The 21036-nt window shown below is 40.6% G+C and overlaps 1 protein-coding gene across 4 annotated transcripts in view; it reads right to left on the bottom strand.

The window, feature by feature from the left end:
• Nucleotides 1-6541: 6541 nt before the first annotated feature.
• The window catches only part of UBQLN1 (ubiquilin 1), a 37442-nt gene continuing 22947 nt past the window's right edge, over nt 6542-21036 (bottom strand). The window contains exons 6-11 of one of the 4 annotated variants that reach the window (XM_050945816.1): nt 20248-20491; nt 15444-15586; nt 14244-14327; nt 10768-10883; nt 9568-9745; nt 6542-7729 (exon numbers count right to left, since the gene is read on the bottom strand). In XM_050945816.1, coding sequence (XP_050801773.1) covers nt 7577-7729; nt 9568-9745; nt 10768-10883; nt 14244-14327; nt 15444-15586; nt 20248-20491 — 918 coding nt within the window. In that variant the 3' untranslated portion in view covers nt 6542-7576. Of the gene's footprint in view, nt 7733-9567; nt 9746-10767; nt 10884-14243; nt 14328-15443; nt 15587-20247; nt 20492-21036 lie in introns of all 4 variants that reach the window. The other 3 variants (XM_050945818.1, XM_050945817.1, XM_050945815.1) reach the window with 3 other exon arrangements.

Genomic DNA, 21036 nt, shown 5'->3' with positions numbered 1-21036 from the left:
AATTGAATCATTAGCTGGGTTACAAGTTTAAAAATGTGTTTTATAGCTTTTTTCTAGTAGAAGTTAGACTTGCTCTTGTGGTACCCCAAAGAAATACCAACACTGCCTCCTTGGCACCATGCTATGAATGAGCTTTGAGAACAGCAGTGAGAGAGAAACTCTGCTATACCAGACAAATCAAAAACTAATAACTGTCTGGTAGGTATTTTCCCTACAAGTGACACAGCCAAAAATCAGACTGCAAAAGATTGATCCATTTCTTTCTGTAATACTGTCTTGTATAAAATGCCCATAAACTTTAATCCAAAATCTGTACCCAAACTGTTTGCTTCAGTGCGACAGAGTCCAGGACTCTCAGCCAATTCATTTCAGATTACTTTTTGCACATCCTTATTTGTTATAAGAGAAACAAATTAGAAGTGGGCCCCAATTATAAGATTATGGTTCAGTGCATCACGTCGAAATGGCCAAATGCAACATTCCCAACACACACACAGTTTCAGATATTGTTCAGACCTATTGTCTGGTTCATGCCAACATTACATTCAGGTAAATGGCACCCTCTTGTGGTGATTCCACTAGGTCAGCTCTACATTTTAATAAAGTCACAGTTCTCCCAATACATGTATCCAGTGCAGCTCTCCAGGCAAAAAGGCTTACTCTGCCTCCTACTGCACAGTGTTGAAGTTATGCTTGGATTTTATGAAGTGTGGGCCAAAAAAACAAAACAAAACAACCCCTCTACCTCCAAAAAAACCCCCACACAATTCAGGACATGTATCTAACATACTGCTTGGAAAACAGTTACATCGCCTCGTGTCGTATATGACCAAGCCCTCGTCCAGACTAACCCGCGGCATCGGCGGGTTAAAATCGATTGCTCGGGGGATCGATATATCGCGTCTAGTCTGGACGCGGTGTATCGATCCCCGAGCGCGCTTACATCGATTCCGGAACTCCATCAATCCGAACGGAGTTCCGGAATCGACACGGAGAGCCGCGGACATCGATGCAGCGCCGTCCAGACTGGTGAGTACCTCGATTTTAGAAATTCGACTTCAGCTACGTTATTCACGTAGCTGAAGTTGCGTATCTAAAATCGATTTTAATTTCTAGTCTGGACGTGGCCCAAGAGTCAAAATTAACCCTCACTCCTTCCCACCCAAAAACTATATTGGCTAAAAATTTTAAATGTGTACCTAAAGTACCTAAACATCTACATAGGCATCTATATATAAGTGGGCTGCTTTCCAGAAGTGCTGAGCACCCACAAATTCCACTGAAGTCTTGGGTGCTCAGCACCTTTGAAAATCAGTCCTCTTTTATTTAAACCTATATTTAGGCACTCATATTTGAAAGTCTGCCCAGCTGTCTTTAATATTCAAACACATTTTTCTTTTTAATTACAATCCAGCTCAACTCCCTTGTACAGTCTGAGGCCTTTTTTCTGCAGCCATATTAGGAGAGCGGCAGCCATTAGCCGGGAAGCAGAAAGTCACATCAGCCTCGCATTCCTTCTAAATTATAGCAAAGCAATGTAATATTGGGCTGTTATGAAGATGTACCTCCTAAATCCACCATCACCAAATAAGCAAGGAGTCGCTTAAGATTGTTAAAGAAAACTTTGTTTGATGGCATTCTGGCTGGCAAGGAATAGCTTATCAACAGTTTGGGTGTGAAATCTCTACTTCTTTATTGTTTTGCCTTTATGGTCCCTATCATCTCTCTCTTGTTTATCTGTATCGTCCCTCTCTGGTTCTTTGATTGTTTCGGTCTGTTGCGTAACTAATTTTGTAAGATTTAAATCAACTAAGGTGGTGGGGTCTGACTGCGTAAAGAATTGTTTTACAACATGTTAGGACTCGGAAGAGAATTGTTTAGTAAAATGATTGGTTAAAGTACAGCAAAGCAGGACTCAAGTTTCACTATATAAACTGGGGTCCAAAAGGAAGTTCCTTGGAACCCACTCCAGGACACAGCCTCAATATCAGAGCTGCCAGACCTCAACACCCAGCCAATCACACTGTGCAGGAGCTGACGTCCCCAGACGACCTGATCCAGACTAGCCCCCAGGAAAAGTTCATCTGCCTTATTGGGAGTGGTGAGAATTGTATGCTTAGCGTGTGCATTCTGTTTTGGTGACTGTTAATAAATAGAGGTTGAGGATATTACCGTGTCAGGCTCTTTCACTAGTAAAAGACCCAGCAAACCTGCAGAAGATTACGCACTGAGCCCTAAGAACTGGGTAAAGGTAGGTGCCCTAGAGGCTGTGGGTAACACCCCTCCCATTTAAAATTAGCTTATTTTGATTGTTTATAGTTTAGTTCCTGCTTACAGAAATTAAACTAACAGGTTTCTCACTTGCCTGAGGGGAGTAGGGCTAATCCCTCCCCCCCCCAGATTTATCTGTCATATTACTTCAGATTAAAGCAAACCAGACTTCTGTTTCCAGTTCAAACAGCTATCAAGAGGAAAAACATCAAACCCAGCTATGTAAATAATTCTGCAATAACCATTGTAACTGACAAGTGTAGATTCTGCTACTGTAGCTCTCTCTATACTTTGTTCCGTTATGTCCTATTTGTTCCAAGCTGAAGGTCATGTAAATTCCCAGCTACATATTTAAAGAACAAGGTACCTCATTGGCTTAATTATACCAACCCCCACAATGGCCAGCAATTCCCAGTACATCTAGTTTGTGCACAGACCTCAAACTAGTTACGTTACCTTGTAGGGTTGCTGTGCCTATCAGCCTCACTCGTCCGAGAAGTGAGGCTCACAGTAAAGGATCGGTCTTGGTCAGATCTTTAGGCTGTTTGTAGCATCAGCAGCAGGAATGGGAGCCAGCAGCATCTGTCTGTCATAACAGGTCTGGAGAGCAGACAGCAGGCTCCCCTCCCACCAGTATAGCAATGAGCAGCAACAGGAATGGTGAGAAGCAGCAAGCTGTCACCCTCTGAAGGAAGAGTGGGAGGGAGCTCAGTGCCAAGGCATTTTCCTTTGAGTGCTTTCCCCCTAAATTCCTCCTACCCATCAGCTTTCCATTTATTTCACGAGATCAGGTCCACTCTTTTTCCTCTACAGGATTCCTGGGAAAGACACAATCTCCCCCCCATCATCTTCAAGCTGTTACTATCTGAAGCCAGACAATCTAGTTTTCAGGTGCTACTGCCCCTTCTAATAATGGAGGGAATTACCTGAGCAGGGAATGGGGTTTATATCTGCAAAAGCAAAGAGGGGTGCACTTAGTTCATGGGTTCCTTGCTAGGTTACCTCTTTTTAACCACACAAAGACTGGTCCGCTTCCTCACCATTAACTATTATTGTCTGGAAAATTTGATGAGTAACTACAGCTAGCCTTCTCTCTTAGGAATAGCTGCGCATTATGGCCTTTTTCCATTAGCAACTCATCCATATTTGTGTTTGTTTATAAATAATACAAACAGGAAACATTTCTCTTTCAAAACACGATTTCACCAAGACAGACCCAGCCTTACGGACTAAGCATGGCCTTGATATTCTAAGTCAGTGTTTCTCAAACTTTTTACTGTCATGCCCCCTTATACAAACAAAGGAGCTCAGATCCCAATTACACCCTGCTACAGACTATCACAGTGGCTATAAGGAGTCTCTGCAGCCCTCCAGCATGTGTGAGAGCCCACCAAGATTAGAGGAATGCATGCAGGGAACCTGACAAGAATGTTTTCATTTTAAAAGATGATAATCTCAGGCCCATCAGTGCAATCTGGCTGTATAATTTGAGAAAACCTAAACTAAGCAATATATACATTATGCAAAAGTGCCCTTGCCTCTATTAAAGGAATGCTGTCAGATTAAAAGATTTTTTATTTGAAACCAAGTTACCAATATTAGACACCACCTTACAGTGTTAAAACTGAAAGATGTAAGAATTTACTTTAATCTATTAATGTTTAGTTACTGTTTATACTTCCCTCAGTTTAGAAATTAGAGTTTATAGCCCCACTCCTGGAACATTTGCATTACTTTACACAATTAGGTCTATTGAGTTCATAGGACTACATATGTATTTACTTGTTGGATCAGGACCTGAATTAACCAGGATATTTAAATATAGATCCACCTGTGATTAGTCTGCACAAATTCAATCCTTGGTTTGGTTGCACTTAACAGTTTTGTTGTTTTTGTTTTTAAAATGAACCCACATTATATGTAGGGTTTGAAGGATTTGATTTTTATCCAAAAATGTTGGTAAATTTTGATTTAATTGTATATACATGTGCAAACCAAAGGAAAAATATTTCCATTGAAAGTTGAAATTTACAGAAAAATGTTTCACAACTGCCTCATTATAAAGCAGTTTTGACTTGCAGGAATCAGGCCAGTGTCCACGATTCAGTGCCTGGTTTCTCCAAAACAGCCAAACGTGGGGGTAGTTTTATTGTGTGGGCACCTGTTCACTAGAAACTGGACTGAGATCACCAGATCACTAAGTCAGCAGCCAGCCAATAGTAAATAAACTTTTAGACACTACTGACCTGGATTGAATTTGAACTAACAACTTTGAAGCAATAGGTTCAGCTTAGAAATGGCATGGGACAGGTTCAGTCCTCCATGACTATGAGGCTTTTTGCATTATTCACTGTGCCAACTCTTTAACACATTTGAAATTGTTTTCTTACAAAACTAGGCTCCCTCCAACACATGTACAAAATGGTCAAGTGTTACAGCACTGTTTGTGAGCAGGAGACTGCTAGGATTTGTGTTTTTGATAAGTGGAAATGTATATGCCTCAAAATATCAAACTTGGCCCAGCTTTCAAGGTAAACCCTTGAGCCTACCAGCTTCAACCTCAAACATAAGAACAGCCATACTGGATCAGACCAAAGGTCCATCTAGCCACGTATCCCATCTTCTGACAGTGGCCAATGCCAACTGCCCCAGAAGGAATGAAAAGAACAATCATCAATTGATCCATCCCCCATTGCCCATTCACAGCCTCAAGCAAACAGAGGGTAGGGACACCATCCCAAGAATTTGAAGCAGAAGCAAGAGTCCCCTTGGTAGGTTATAAAGAAATCATGATCCAGCCATAACTTAAAACCTATATATTTGTGACCTCCATGGACAGCTCATACAATTTGAACTTAATGCTTTATACTTCTTTCAGTGAATTTGAGGCTTTGGAACAGAGTTCATTTTCCCCTCTCCTACTTTTTGACAGTTTTTTTAAAATTAAAATTTTATTAAAATGTCTAGAGATATTTTAACAACTTTTGATTCTCAGTTCAAGTCCTCTGAACTACCTACGTTCTTTAAGACCATTGAAATCAAGGAATAAAAGCCCAGAATCACTAGTCACTTGAAAATCTCAGCTAATAGTAACTAACAAAGTAGGGTGGTTATATAGGCAACTTGCTATATCTTCACTAACTCCCTCTAAATTGCATCTGAAGAGATGCCTTTTCCACAGATTCAGTAAAAGTTTTAAATTGAAGATTCCCAAAGATTCAGATTAAGGTATGGGAAGAAAACCCCTTAGTTGTCTATTTTCTCAGATGAACAGTCCCAGTCTTGTTACTCTCTCTTTATATGGAAGTTGTTGCATACCCCTAATCATTTTTGTTGCTTTTCCAATTCTAATGTATCTTTGAGCTAGGACAACTAGAACTGCACACAGTATTCAAGGAGTAGGTGTACCATGCATTTATAAGTGGCATTTATAATATTTGTTTTATTATCCACCCTTTCCTAATGGTTCCTTACACTGTTCGTTTTTATTCCCACTGCACATTGAGCAGATGTTGTGAGCAAAGAGGTTTTCTTGAGCTTTTCCCAGCACTGTGCATGAGCTGTAATTGAACAATTTACTTATTAGTGCCAAAGTTCAACTAAAATGTTTACCATCCAGGAAAGGTGCAAGTCAGAGCATCACATTCTCTTGTGATTTGCTCTAACAGACGTTAGAAGATTTCAGTTTTATAACCAAGTGATTTAAATACAGAGTACCTGATCTCATTTTGCTGTTTATTTTTCAAAATTCTTTTGGTTCATCTAACTTGGTGAACTTTGAATCTATGAACTATGTTTGGAAGGATAAGTTTAACCTGTTTCCCATCACCTTTTAAAGTAAATCACATTTATACTCAACACCAAAGGAAGTGATTGTTTAAATGATTTGAAAAAATATAATGCTGAGATTAAAGTATAAATAGTACAAGTGAATAATCTTCAACTACTAACATATAAACTTGACATAACAGGCCCCAAAAGGGATGTATCATCCAAGCCAGAACCAGTTTGCTAAACAGGATATAAACAGTCGAATATGCTCTCTCTTATCCAGTGTTACATTTTACCTACTGTAAGGGGAGTCCTCATACATCTGATTTCCCTTACTTTCCCTCTCGCCTTTATAATCCAAACATTGTTTATTAATCCCAGTCAAAAGATAAAAGTGTGTATGGTGCTCCAAATGTTTCCCTTAAAGGCCAAACATCAAGATGTTTCACTTTTCTGAAAGTTTAAGAATCAGCAATTGTGCAAAAACACTTGAGACAAATTGCTCAAAGAATTTTTAATTCATTTATTACCTGTGCACAAGAGAAATAACTACCAATAAAAACTCAAAAGATATACAGTATTTTTACATGGTGGTTAAAAGTAATTAGAATATCACATGACACTGTCAGTGAAAGTAATTCTTCCAATTACAAATCATAATGCATGTTAGAATCTCAATGAGAGAAGCCAAAAAGCCTTAGAAGCAGTTTCAGAGCATACAGTAGTGCTCCTTCAATCTGCAAAAAGATTAAGATAATTTACAGTCAATCCTTGTGAATACTGAGAATGTTACAATGCAGGTTTCTGTACAGTTAGATGTAGATTTAGAGATAATTAGATCAATAATTCTAGCATATTTTAAATGAATTTGCCTAAACTCTTCTGCTGAGAGATGTTTACCAAAGATGCTAAAAGTTTCTGCACTAGAAATGTGTCAATTTTATTTGTTCTGGATTTTTTTGGTTACATAGATTCATTCTATTGCAATGTGCAAATTTCTAGATGTGAGCTGTTTCCAACATGTATATTGCGTGTATATTTTATACAAATAAAAGCAAAAATGACAGATAAATCAAATGGTATAAATCTTACAGCATTTTGCTAGCAAAAAATACATGCTGAAGTCACAAAAAGCAGTATTGGTACCCACAAATTACAGCTTCATTTAATTTGTTTCCTTTTTAATAATTTGTATTCTACATAAATTACTACCCAAAGCTAATGTTTAAGTAGTAAATAAATTGGACAATTGTAGGTCTGACAAAACCTGTTCATTCAACTGTAAAAGATGATTCAACAAAATCACAATAAATGCTGAACAAAGAAGTGTTTGATGCATGCAACAACTGTGAATGAAAAAGCATTGCTTCCTACTGTCCAAAGAAAACTACTGCACTCCACCTTAAAATGCATCAGACTGGGTTTACTTATGACAAGACAATCCCAAGAGTCAGAATGAAATAAAGCAAGTATTTTAAAGATTTAAGAGCTGTTATCAAAAATAAATTACATTTTTCAAATTAAAGAAATGTTGCTATGATGGTTGGGAGCCCAGTAGCCTTTCAATAGCTGCATTGATATCTCCTCCTGTTGCTATTAGAGCTTGTAAATTTGCTTCACGGTTCAAAAACCCCATTGCACTGAGCTGCTCCAGTTGTTGCTGAAATCTGACTTCTGGATTTTGTAACTGCTAAAAAGAGGACAATTTATTTCAAGCTGTAGACACAGGCTTAATACAAATACTGTGAAGAAATTGTACTAGATGATTAAAATACATTTGATTCTATTCCGCACTTCGGCCTGGTGTATTTCTGCAACTAAGGTTTCCTTTAAATCTCCAAAACTAGAGAGCAAAGTGGAAGTGCTTGAACAACTGCAACTGAATAGCATCCTTCTCCAAGGATAGTCTGCTGACTGGTTTAAGAACACCCTTGTACTAAAAGTCGATTGTTTCTGAAGTGACTACAGGAAGTGCTGCATGTTTGATGTGATGTAAGGGAGCAAAGCAAGATAATCTGATTGAGAATCATTTCCTTAAAATAGTTCCTTCAAAGTGTCATTAATAGATTGTTCTTGTAAGTGAAATGAAGAGTTAAATCCAATGAGGCTATTCTTCAGAGATTTTTAATAAACTCATTGTTGGTTACTGAATGTGATGAGGCACAGTAAAGTTATCCCTGTTAGTGGCATATCACCTTTATAATTTCTAAAGGCTTTTAAAAAGGTCAAGAAGTATTTGAAGTTTGCAGTTTTATAACAGCTAGAACTTCCAAATGGGAAACTGAACAGCTGTGCTTTTATGGTCTGATCATGCTCCCACATAATTAGTGGCAGAACTCCTACTGACTACGATGGCACAGGATCGAGTCCTTACAAACTTCTGATGGTTAGACAGATTCTTTGAAATCATTCTAGTTGTAAGTAACAGTACGTTTAACATGGGTATTTTAAAACAACAAGGCCAAAGAACTAAACTTCTTGCTGTTTCCAGAAGTTGTCATTCCAAGAGTTCTTTAACTCCAGTTTTGGCAGATAAGCAACAAAGGAAAAACTGTTTTTCAAATACTAGGTTTTAAAAAGAGTCAACACAGTTACAAGAGTTAGTGATCAACCCATAAAAATACAAAAACTTTTTTTGTTCATTGTTCAGGCTGCCATTCTGTCTTGATTCTAGCTATTAAGCCCATGTTCAAGTATTACCGCACAGATGGTATGGCTATTCTGAACTCCCTACATTACCTAAGTAGTAAGGGAAAATTAAATGGACACACAAAGAATTCTCTTATCCAACATTTTTATCTATTTTGCCTATTTACTATTTGTTACTTGGAACTCTCAGTTTAACTGATTAAGCAAACACATTTTGCTCTGATTTCTAGTTTGTGTGCATTTTGCAGAATGTTATCTATAGTGAGTGTCCTTTGTCTGTATAGGTCCTTGATATCGCAATTAGGCTGACAAATATTTTGAAGATAAAATGTTACTTTACAAACAAGAATTAGCAGAAATCTTAGGGGCTACTGAGTACCTGAAACAACAACAACTTGAAATGAACTAGATTGCAATAAAAGCAGTACCCAAATTAATAATTTTATAGCTTTTGTCAGTTTAAGTTTGCTCTTTGTACTATTAAGGACATTTGTGAGAAACTTCTACCACCATTTCAGTCTTCCACACCAATACAATACAAATGACACCTACACAAATTGAAATAGCTTTAAAAAACCCTGATTGGGCAGAGGCATAAATGAAAGGCTTAACATTGACACAATCTGTGCACGTTAACAACTCAAGGGCTAATGGTCCCCAGGACAGAAGTATTAATTTCAATTTTTCCAGCATTTATTTTCACATCTGGGAAAATAATAGTTTTCTAGCCTGGTCCACTCATCCATCCATGAGCCAGCAGTATTAAGCATGTGTTTTTTCAAGTACTTTCTCCTAACTGCACCTTTCAGCCTACATTGATAAATCAAATACTAGATACATCTTAAAGTTTTAGGATTTAACCATCTGCTACCTTACCTGAGCATTTGCACCAGCAAGTGCCTGCAACATTTGCTGAACAAACTGTTGGTGACCAGATTCAGCAACTCCTGAGGCTGGACTTGTATTTTCACTGGGGACGGAGCTAGGTACAGTTGTTCCTGTGCTTCCTAATCCCCCTCCAGTGCTTCCTAATCCCCCTACACCAGGATTAAATCTGCAGAGATGAGGAACAGCAATGTTAACATATTTTTGTATTAAAGTTGATCGTATACTGTTACTCCTCCCCCCACCATCTGTCTCACTGGAATTCTGTGGATACCAGTGGGAATGGAGAATGTGCATTTAATGTAAATAAAGCATCCAAACACAGTAAGATCCATTATAAATAGGGCCCGACCAAGTTCAGGGTCCATTTTGGTCAATTTCACGGTCATAGGATTTTAAAAATTTAAGTTTCATAATTTCAGCTATTTAACTTTGAAATTGCACTATGTTGTAACTGTAGGGGCCCTGACCCAAAAAGGAGTTGTGGGGGGGGGGGGGGGTTGGAGAAAGGTCACAAGGTTATTGTGGGGGAGGAGTTGTGGTACTGCTATCCTTACTTCTGCACTGTTGCTGGTGGCGGTGCTGCCTTCAGAGCTGGAGAGCGGCAGCTGCTGGCCAGAAGCCTAGCTCTGAGGGCAGAGCTGTCAGCAGCAGCAGCATAGAAGTAATGATAGCACATTATGGTATTGCCACCCTTACTTCTGCATTGCTGCATGCAAAGCTGGGCCCTCAGTCAGCAGCCACCACCAGCCACTCAGCTCTGAAGGCAGCGCAGAAGTAAGGGTGGCAATAACGCAGCCCCCCCAAAATAGCCTTGCAACTCTCCCTGCAACTCCCTTTTGGGTCAGAACCCCCAACTTGAGAAACACTACTCTCCCCCGTTAAATCTGTATAGGGTAAAAGCATACGAAAGACCAGATTTCATGGTCCGTGATGCATTTTTCATGGCTGTGTATTTGGTAGGGACCTAATTATAAATATTAGCATTAACAATTTTTAAGGGGAAAAAAAGTAGAAGATGCCTAAAATAAAGCTGTTTAGTAAATTGAAGATGGCGTTTGTGTGGAACAACCTGTGCAACTGGACAAGCTTCTAAATTTAAAGAAGCAAGACAAAAAGTTGACAAATAAACCAAATAGATTTAAAATAAATAAGTACAGAAATGTACAAGTTCGTTGGGCCAACTCTTACCCTGGTATAAGCCCTGGTGCTTCTGTTGCTAATGTCTGCAAGCCCTGCTGAATTTGTAGTAAAGCTTGCATTGCTCTAGGGTTTGACATTGCCGACAGCGTGTCCGGGTTCTGCATCTAAGAAAAGGAAAAACTCGTTATATAACTGAAACATGTACAAAGTTAATCATCATCACTGTTTTCTGTAGTGAACCCATCCCCTCAACACCTGCTATTGCTCATCTTTTTATTCTAATATCTCTCTGCACCCTTCTTGTGATGGTTCCCTCTTTTGCAGTAACAGCTCCACTAAGACCTTTTAAGTATGTGGAAGAGTGACAGATAAGGCAATATCCTCAAAAAAATGTTACTGTATTAAATGCAAAGCTTACATATTATTGCGGGCGAGGATTGCAGGTAACCTCTTGGGAGGATATGATGTAAGACCAGGGAGTTCCAAGGACTATACTGAGATTATGCCAGACAAGAATGGATTTTCTGTGCCAGTAAGGGTGAACTGAATTACCTAGGGAATCCCTAGGGAAACACTAATGCAAATTACTCACTTCTGGTGATGCAAAAACTCAGCTTTTTGAAGCTACACCCCGAAGAGAGGGTGATTGTCTTCTGACTATCTGGTCCTGGAGGCTAATGGCCTGAGCTGTATAGAAACACGATGACCTGCCAAGTCTTAGTTCTGAGACCGTTATAAACTTGTAACCAGAGGAAAAACCAGATGTGGGTTTTGAAGGACTGACATCTACCAGAGCCCGAAGTTGGAGCTCGAGTGATCTCTGGTAACTTTTTAGCATGCATGTAGGTTCTTCTATTGTTTTTGAACATTTTTTCTGCAATGCTTTTACCTTAAGAATAAATGTGCTTCCTTACATGGAGCTGAGCGGTCATTTATAATAGCAGGCAGTATATTGGGCATAGCTTTTGGAGAGAAAGAAAAGCACAGATGCTGGCTTTAGGCAGTCTGGCTTGCTAGGAATATCACAGTGTACATTAGAGAGCTGTGCAGCTGTAACATCCCAGGACAGGAGGGAGAGAGATGTGGATCTCTGCCCAGAGAGTTGACAGCTGAGGAGCTGGAAGCCTAGAGGGAGTGGCTTTGGTGAACCACCAGGGGATAGGGGCAGGAGGATAAAAATGCAATTGGCCTGAATTATGACAAGCAGTATTCTAGAAGCACTGTTTCTCACTATTCTTCCAGTGAAATGTATCATCTGACATATATGAACTTCAGAACAGGACTGCTATTAAGTTCAGACTTTGCAAGTGTATGCCCACTACCCCCTCTCTGCATTGTCTATAATGTCATAGCCTACTTATGTACATGAATGCTATCTAGATGATGCATACAGTCTGATGTATACACTTATGATGGCTGGATCAAGTTCCTCTTCACCTGCTGGAACATCTGAACCTGTAGCTTTCACAACTATTGATTAGCACAAGACAAATCCTGAGATCTGAAAATCTCTAGACACTGCGAAGTTTCAAATATGAAACTGAAGTTCATGGCTTTGGCCCATCTCTTATGAGAACAACTGCATAAACAAACGATGAAATCTTGCAGTGACTTTTGAGTAACAATCTTTGTCTAAGATTCAAACTCTCGGGGCTTACAACAACGACAGCATACTCATTTACCATTTGGATGATCACCTAATGGATCCTAAAATGAGGCTAGCTTAGTATTGGGTTGTGCTATTTATCATCTTGTTTTTAATGTTACAATGGACTGCTACTGGATTTTTGACGCACATTGTGCTTCAAAAGGAAGTGGCTGAAAATTACGACATGCCAACAACTATTTCCTTCTGTGTTTTGAGATTGTGGTACTCCTTTCCTCTTAGGGAAAGGGGTCTAGTTTCAAGGTCCACACTTGAAGACCAACAAAAGCAAAGTGTTTCAAGAAGGCCCTACCAGAAGTGGCTGCTCCTCTAACAACCATTCTTATTGGGTGATTTAGTATAGGATAAAAATTATAAAAATCCTACCATGTTAGGCTCCTAACCACCCTGTTTTCCCATTTTTCCCTTAGGCTATGCCTGCACTACAATAAAAACACCCATGGGAGCTGACTCAGGCTCAGGGGGCTCGGTCTGTGGGGCTATAAAATTGCAGTGTAGATGTTCGGGCTCAGGCTGGAGTCTGGGCTCTGCGACCCTTGCATGGATCAGGCCAAGCTGTCAGCTTCCACAAATGCAGAACAGGATCTGGAGAAAAATTCTAAAATCTTCTCTGGTTAAAGTTCAGGCCAGTAACGCTCAATGAGATATTAGAAGTGTTGTGGGCCCTTCATGCCCACAATATGTCTTTTAGATAGGTTGGGGAAGACCAGAGGAAAAGAGCTAGATCCACAGCTGGTGAAATTTTTCAGTGTCTCTGAGGAAGAACCCATGCCAACTTCTGTAAAGTAAGCTGCTACACACTCTTTGCTTAGCAAAACATAATGTTGACAACTTGTCTATCATCTAGTGTCCAACAGTCTGAGTTATGTTATAATAGAAAAGACTGACAATTCAGAGCACCTAGATGTCTTAGATTTCCTTACTCCTGTTAATCTGGTACAGATCTGAGTATAGATTAGAAACTATATTGATGGATGAAGATTTCTCCCAAGAGTGGGTAGGGCTGCACACAGCTGTGTGTGTTCTTCCTTGCCGAGCACTCCCACAGAGTAGAACTATGCGATTGCTCATTATCCCAAAAGACACAGTCACAACAATTGCCATGGGATTCTGTCTCCCCTTCCCTCCCCCTAGAGGATTGGTGCAGAAATATGGGCTGCAGTGCTTTTAGCTCTGCATCTCCATCTCACCCTACTCAGTCAGTGGTTTGAATACCTGACCCAGCCTCTGCAGAGACTGAAAAAATGGATGAGAGTGAGGTGGCTAAAGCTCAATCCAGATAAAAGTAAGGTTATCTTATTTGACATATGAAATCTGGTCAAGCCAAGCCAGTGCATTCTTATCAACCATGTTCAAGGCACGAAGACCTCCAGGAGGCTGAGTTATTGTGCAGTTCTCAACAATATGCGTCATGATTTGTGGCTGTACACACTGACATAGCGGACACTCATTCAGGGCACACTATCAGGCCTCTATCTTTTAGGGAGGGAAAGGCAAACCAAGAGCTCATGTTAGTGGTGGAAGAAAAGGGGTTTGATTTAATATTTGCAAAGCAGCACAAGGAAGAGGTAGAAAAACTGTACTCTGGAAACAAAGCAGCAGAAGCAATACTTATCTTCTAATAGGTGTGAAACTTTGGAACAAATGGGAATGGGGAGGTGAATCTGATGAATTAGCTATTTACAAGTATTTAAATCACTAAAAGCCCAACCTCCAACTGAAGCTAGAGTTTGCAGTAGAATCATAGACCAGCCTTTATGCTTTCAACCCCAGACCAAAGCAAGACCATATGTTTGCAATTCGGCTAACGCTACATGCAAGATGTTCACTGACAACAGTTAGCCTCTCTTTTACTCACTTGTTGAAGGAAAGTTGGGAGTTGTTGTCTCATTTGTTCCTGAAGCTGAGGATTTCCAGCAAATAAGGGATTATTCAGCATCATCTATGGGGCAAATGTTCAATTTTGGCTGCAAATACTAAATGCAGTAAATAACGCTGCTTCCCACCCCCCCAGCAGGTGATTTAGTGCAACTTATATATTCAGTACATTTATAATTAAACTGTTTTACATTACAATTAGGATCTTCTTTGAAAACCAGAAATCTTTTAAATGACCATGTTGTCTTCCTTCACTTCCTGTCCCAAACCAATTTCTGGTAGACATCCAGTCGTCTAACACTGGACAAAGTGGGATGTTTTGTTTTGTTTTTTAAATCCAAATGGAAGTGCCAGATATTTGCATAAACATTCCTTTGAGAGAGAGACTGAAGAGGATGAACAGGATAAAACTTGCATACTACAGAGTTGAGACTGTTCCCCTATGCACACATTCAGTGTGTCCAAAAAGCCAGTGAAGCTCCCCTAAGTTTTTTTTTTAAAAGCATGAGATACTTTCCATTCACTCCACATAGCACACATCCAACCTGTGCTGACGCTTTAGAAGCTGAACCCATAGGCATATTTGCACCATAAGCGATATTAGGAAAAGACTATGCCACCATTCATAAAGCTGTAATAGTATTTGCACTTATACATCCAATGAAGCTGTACAGGAAGGCCACAGCTGAAGAATGAAGATATAAGTGCCATGATCACACTGACAACCTGAACAACTAACTCCTAAAATCAGTTTGGGGCTACGTTTACCAGTGGCCCTGCCTACAAGTTTGAGACTAACTTTTCAAGGTGGTTCCTATATGAGGTCACCTTTACAGTTTTTAAAATGTTTCACACTAAAGTACACAAAAAAATTTCAGCTCCAGTGGTTGTTCTATCCATCTAACTTTGGTTCACCTAAGGTTCTGAGCCAAGTGTTTTTGCAGTTTGCTCTGCAGTCTTGCCCAGAGGAATGTCAATGCTCACTGTTTAGCTCTATCCTGCAGTTAAGACTCAGGAGGCTGACTGTTAAGATGTCTAGTGAGGCACTGGAAAGCATTTTAATAGGCTAGTAGGTGTTGGTGTTAGCACATAAAATCGTCAATTTGTTGTGACAAGTTATTGCATGAATTTGCAATACCTCTCTTTTCATTCAGTACATACAATACATAGGTGCATTTACCTGTGCTGCAAGATCAGGGTTCTGGCTCAGTGACTGCATCATGCTTCTCATATAGGGTGCAGACAACATGTTCTGCATAAGCTGTGGATTTTCTGTTATCTGCTGCAACAAACTCTGCATTCCTGGAGTGTTGAACATACCAGCTTAAAAAGTAGATATGGCCACTTTAGCAATTCATAAGCATGAAAATAGTGACAGATGCATTTTCATTTATTATAATTAAATATGGTGATGAGTCCATAACACATTTCCATAATTTAACATGAGAGAGTAATTACTGTCTATAATGGACATCAGCTACCACTCATCTCAAGAAGCGTTTCCACTTTTAACTCATAATCCAGAGGTGGGGAACCTATGGCCCCTGGGTCAGATTCAGCACCCTGCTTAATTTCATCTGGCCCGTTGCAAGTCTCGGTGCCGCAGGCCAAAAGCACTGACCCTCTGTGCCGCCCTGCAGGAGACTCACCCCGCTGTGGAGTGAAGCTGGGGTTGCCAGGCCATTAAAAGTCCAGTCGGTGGTGCAGCAGGGCTAAGGCAGGCTCCTTGCCTGCCCAGGCTCTGTGCAACTTCCAGAAGCAGCTGACATGTCCCTGTGGCCCTCAGGTGCAGAGGCGATCAGGGAAGCTCCACCAGGAACCGCGGCCAATGGGAGCTGTTGGGCGGTGCCTGTGGGCATGGGCAGCATGCACCGCGCAAAGCCATCTGGTCACACTTCCGCCTAGGGGCTGGACATGCCGTCTGCTTCCAGGAGCTGCATGGGACCAGGAAGCCTGCCTTAGCCCTGCTGCACTGCCGACCAGGAGCCACCTGGCAGAGCCTGCGCCCCAAACTCCCTCCCACCCCCCAACCCCCTGTCGCAGGTCAAAACCCCCTCTTGCACCCTAACTCCCTCCCAGACTCTGCACCTCCACCTGCATCCCAACCCCCGCCACCTCCTGCACTATGAACCCCTCATTTCTGGCCACACCCCAGAACCCACACCTCCAGCTGGAGCCCTCACCCCCTCGCATCCCAACTCCTTGCCGCACGCCCTCCTGAAGCCCGCACCTCACATCTCCTCCTGCACCGCAACCCTCTGGCCCAGCCCTGAGCCTGCTCCAAAGCCCTTGGCCCCAGCTCAGAGCCCTCTCCTGCACCCCAAACCTCTCATCCCCAGCCCCACCCCAGAGCCAGCATCCCCAGCCAGAACCCACACCCCAACCCTCTGCCCCAGCCCAGTGAAAGTGAATGAGGGTGAGGGAGAGCAAGCGACTTAGGGAGGGAGGCTAGAGTGAGTGGGGGTGGGGCCTCAGTGAGTGGGGAAGGGGTGTGGGTGTTTGGTTTTGTGCAATTAGAAAGTTGGCAACCCTAGGGGAAGCCCTGAGGCTCGAAGCCCTGCTGCAGGGCTGTGTGGGGTCCTCGATAGATTTTTTTTTCCTGTGGGTCAATGGCCCCTGATAGGGGTAGGGAACCTTTTTTCTATCATAATCAAATGGAAGGGATGCGCAGTGTTTAAATATTTTACAAGTAACTAGCACATAACTGCAACAAATAGCTCAAGAGTAAATTCCCTTTTTTGGGAAGGCAGGTTTCAGAATGAAAAGTAGATTCTAACAGTGGCAGAAAAAACAGTTACTCACCTTCTCGTAACTGTCATTCTTCGAGATGTGTTGTTCATGTCCACTCCAACCAGGTGTGCGTGCACGCATGGTGCATGGCAGCTGGAAGATTAAGAAGGAACTGAGGGGGGGCAGGTCAGCAGGGCTTTATATTGAGCGCCATGAAGGTGAGACTCCAGGGGGTGTCCAGGCCGACCCCCACAGAGGCTGCTAGGGAAAAATCTTCCAGCTACCGTGCATCTGCGCATGCACACACCTGATAGGAACTGACATGAACAAGCAGTCAAAGAACAGGCTGTTAAACTAATAAGGGCACTTCTCAAAATTGTTCACTCTCCATAATTCTTTTAAATCACTCAGAAAACCTGATTATCCTATCACAAATCGTACCAAACTTCTAGAACTGTGTCCAGTCACACCCTTCCAGTCTTACATAGGCCTTCTGCACAGAGTTTTGGACTGTGTCTTCAAATGTTAATGTACATCTCTTCAGTTATTCATTCTAGTCATTCCTTCACCATCTCATCACGTGCTATCACTACAAAGTCAGATCCAGCATGCCTCTTCCCATACCTTGTATGAATGTGGTGTGCTTTTTGGGTACCCTGAATAATCTACCAACATTAGTAAGCTTGCAAACAGCTCCGAAGAGAAGTCAACTTCCAAAGCTGTGTAAGAGCACTTTGAACAAGTTCTTCCTTAACCTGCAAAACTTCAGTTTGTAACCAACCGAGTTATATGAGTGTGGAGTTGACACTGAAACCAAGATATTCTACTTTCCATTTTGCACACTTATTCAAAAACTTTAGTTTTTGAAGTATCAGAGGGGTAGCCGTGTTAGTCTGGATCTGTAAAAGCAGCAAAGAATCCTGTGGCACCTTATAGACTAACAGACGTTTTGGAGCATGCATCTGACGAAGTGGGTATTCACCCATGAAAGCTCATGCTCCAAAACGTCTGTTAGTCTATAAGGTGCCACAGGATTCTTTGCTGCTTTTAGTTTTTGAAATTATTCTCTGGCAAAAAAAGGTTTATATGCCAAATTTTTGCCTGATTTAAATTTTCACATCTAAGTTTAATACCCATATCCAAAGACTTAGAAGTCATATTGAAAGATATGTACTAGTTACATCAGCATGAATTGAAACAAATTTGAAACTTTCACAACTGAAAAAAAAACCAAAAAAAACCCCAAGACTATCTTGGATATCAAAACTCTATAGACATTTGAGTTATATTACTAAATCCTAATTTAGGTAATTCCATTTTATCAAATAATCCTAGTCCCCCTTCTTTTGGGCGGGGGGTGCTTCTTGTCATATGTTTTCCATACTTCTGTGGCGGAACACAGCACTGGTTTAACACAGAAGTGGCTGCAACAGATCTTTCTGTACCTCCCCCTCTGCTCTTGTGCCTGCCCTTATCTCTCTCCCCATGTTTATCCCCTTTACCATGGACCTCTCTACTCTAAACCAGTCTGTCCCAGAAGACTGCCCCAGCGTTCCTCCTCTCTGCACAAGAGCAAGTCAGGCTCTTACCCTCTCCATGCTACCTGAGAACCAACAGGAGGATCACTGAGAGCACAGAGTCTCCCTGCTCTGCTCTGGTGCATAGAGCCACACACAAGGGCCCTTGGCCTACAGCACAGAGTAATTACCAGCAATGTCAGCCCCTGCAACCTAGGGATGCTGCATGTTTAGTAACTCTGTGGGATGGGGCATACTAAGTGAAGATGAAATCTTCAGTGAATACTGCTGCCAGCCACTAACAGATTTATGAGCATGAATTAAGTGCAAATTATTTGCAAAGCCTTGTAATTTGGAAAATTTTTGCTGTTTTCACAGGAATCACAAAAAAAATCCCTTATAATAGGGTGATCACTTTATATCTGCTCCAAAGCACAGAAATACTAGGGCTTCAAGGAAGAGAATAATTTTTTTTATTTTTAACGTGAGTTAACCATGTTTTCCCTGGCTCATTCTCAGAAATGGAGAAAAATTTTTGCTTTAAAAGGTTTTGCTGAAAAACCTTTTAAAAATTCAGTGTTAGATTGAAAATGTCTATGCTGGTGTTGGATTAAACTGTTAATATGGCAAAGTTATAGGCATCTGAAAACAAGGTTTTATAATGTGAAATGTTCAACAACCTTCATTAGAAGCCTTGATACCAGCACCAACGATAATATAATTTTATCTAAACAAGTACTTTATTTTCCCTTCTTATTACAATGTATCTTTTGCCTTTATATTGTAGCAAATCCTGTTTTCCTCCAAATCTATACCAAAGTAGTTGACATAGACTGATTCTGATCTCCACTCTGCCAGAGATGTCAACCTGCATCGACTACTTATTACATTTTCAAACAAGCACCTTTGTGCTCTCTTCTATAGTGGCTTTCACACATGAGAGGTGATCCCCATAAACATCCACTAAACTACTTCATTGTCCTTAAACTCTTGTTTGCTGTGTTGCCTACAGAAAACTTGGTATCAGTAAGTAGAGCAGGGCTGCTGAGACTCATGTGCATCATGCTGGTCGCTATTTTCTTGTTTCCATGGGCTTTTCCTGTCTACTGTGTCCACCCTTTGTTTCTTGACTTAGATTTAGACTGCAAGCTCTTGGAAGCACAGACAATTTTTTGTTGTGTGTTTGTGCAGTTCCTAGCACAAGGAAGCTGTGGATCCATGACTGGGACTCCCACGTACCATGATAATACAAATAAACTGACTGAAGTTGGGGCATTACTATTACAATTTCTAATACTGGTTTATTTAACATTCACATTTCATTCCTCTGTTTACATGGTAAAATTTCAGATCTCATATGAACTCCAGATGTCCTTTCAGGTAAGTGGGAAAGATTGAGAGGCTGTATCTAACAATATCTCATTCAATACCTACCTTACTGGGCTTTTGCACTCTGTCTAGTGTGCAGAATGTCTTTAATTTGTCTAGTGAGTCTCTACTTTTACTGTTATTTTAGCAGATTTGTGGCTCCTCTTAGTATTCTTGAGATAAGTTTACTTTGCATGTTTGTTTTCCTACATAGGACTTTGATACTAGTAAAGAGAGCTATGCAAGTAAATATTAGTAACACTACATCAAGTAATTTAAGCACAACTTTTTTCAACACAAAAATGTCTGTCATTTCAATAATTTCTTGCATAGGGGCAAGTAAATACAATTCTATCATAATGAACATACCTCCTACTCCGGGTCCCAGATTAGGCATGGTTGAGCCTGGTCCTGTACTGGTGGTGGTACTATTTCCAACACTACTACTGCCCCCACTTTCGCCACTGTTGCTGCTACTGGTTGTGGAATTCTGAGAACTGGACTGAGGAGCCCAAGGATTTGGTAAAGGGTCTCTATTTTCTGTACGAGACGGCTGATTTTCCCCACCTGAAGATGCATTGCTTACTAAGGAAGCAAATGGGTTACCTCCAAACTACAAAGGAGGAAAAACAAGGAATATCCTCTGTTAAAACCATCAATTTTATCTCTGCTAGAAATGACAGATTGAGACATATGCAAAATTACAAATTTGAAGACTACTGATCCTGAGAGCAGTCTTTAATTATATTCACCATCCTAAAACCAGTTTCATGGTAGAATAATCAGATGTTTTGAGATGCTAATCTTAAAAAGGGAAATTTAAAAAAAAAAAAAAAAAAAATCACATCTCTGAAAATGTACCTTACTATAGCAGCAAAACACCCAGGATTTCAGGCTGAAAGTAGTTAGGGAAAAATCTATTTTGTTAACTTGGTGCATTTGTCACTTTTCTTACAGTGAAACTGACTCTCTCTCTCCAGTATATTCATTTTCTCTCTTGTTGAAAAGACTTAAGAAAAGCAGCAAAAAGACTTCAGAATCTGTTCATCAGGAATCTAAGACAGAATTTCCTGAATCTATTTAAAGAGTACTTTTAGGAATTTAAGTCAATTTCAGAAAAATTCAAGTTAAAAAGGTGTTCCTTTATGAAACAGCCAC

Source organism: Gopherus flavomarginatus, chromosome 3 (genome assembly GCF_025201925.1).
Source record: "Gopherus flavomarginatus isolate rGopFla2 chromosome 3, rGopFla2.mat.asm, whole genome shotgun sequence".
In the NCBI taxonomy this organism is placed as follows: Eukaryota; Metazoa; Chordata; order Testudines; family Testudinidae; genus Gopherus; species Gopherus flavomarginatus.
The sequence above is the reverse complement of the archived record's forward strand: the minus strand, read 5'-3'. Positions and strand labels throughout refer to the sequence as shown.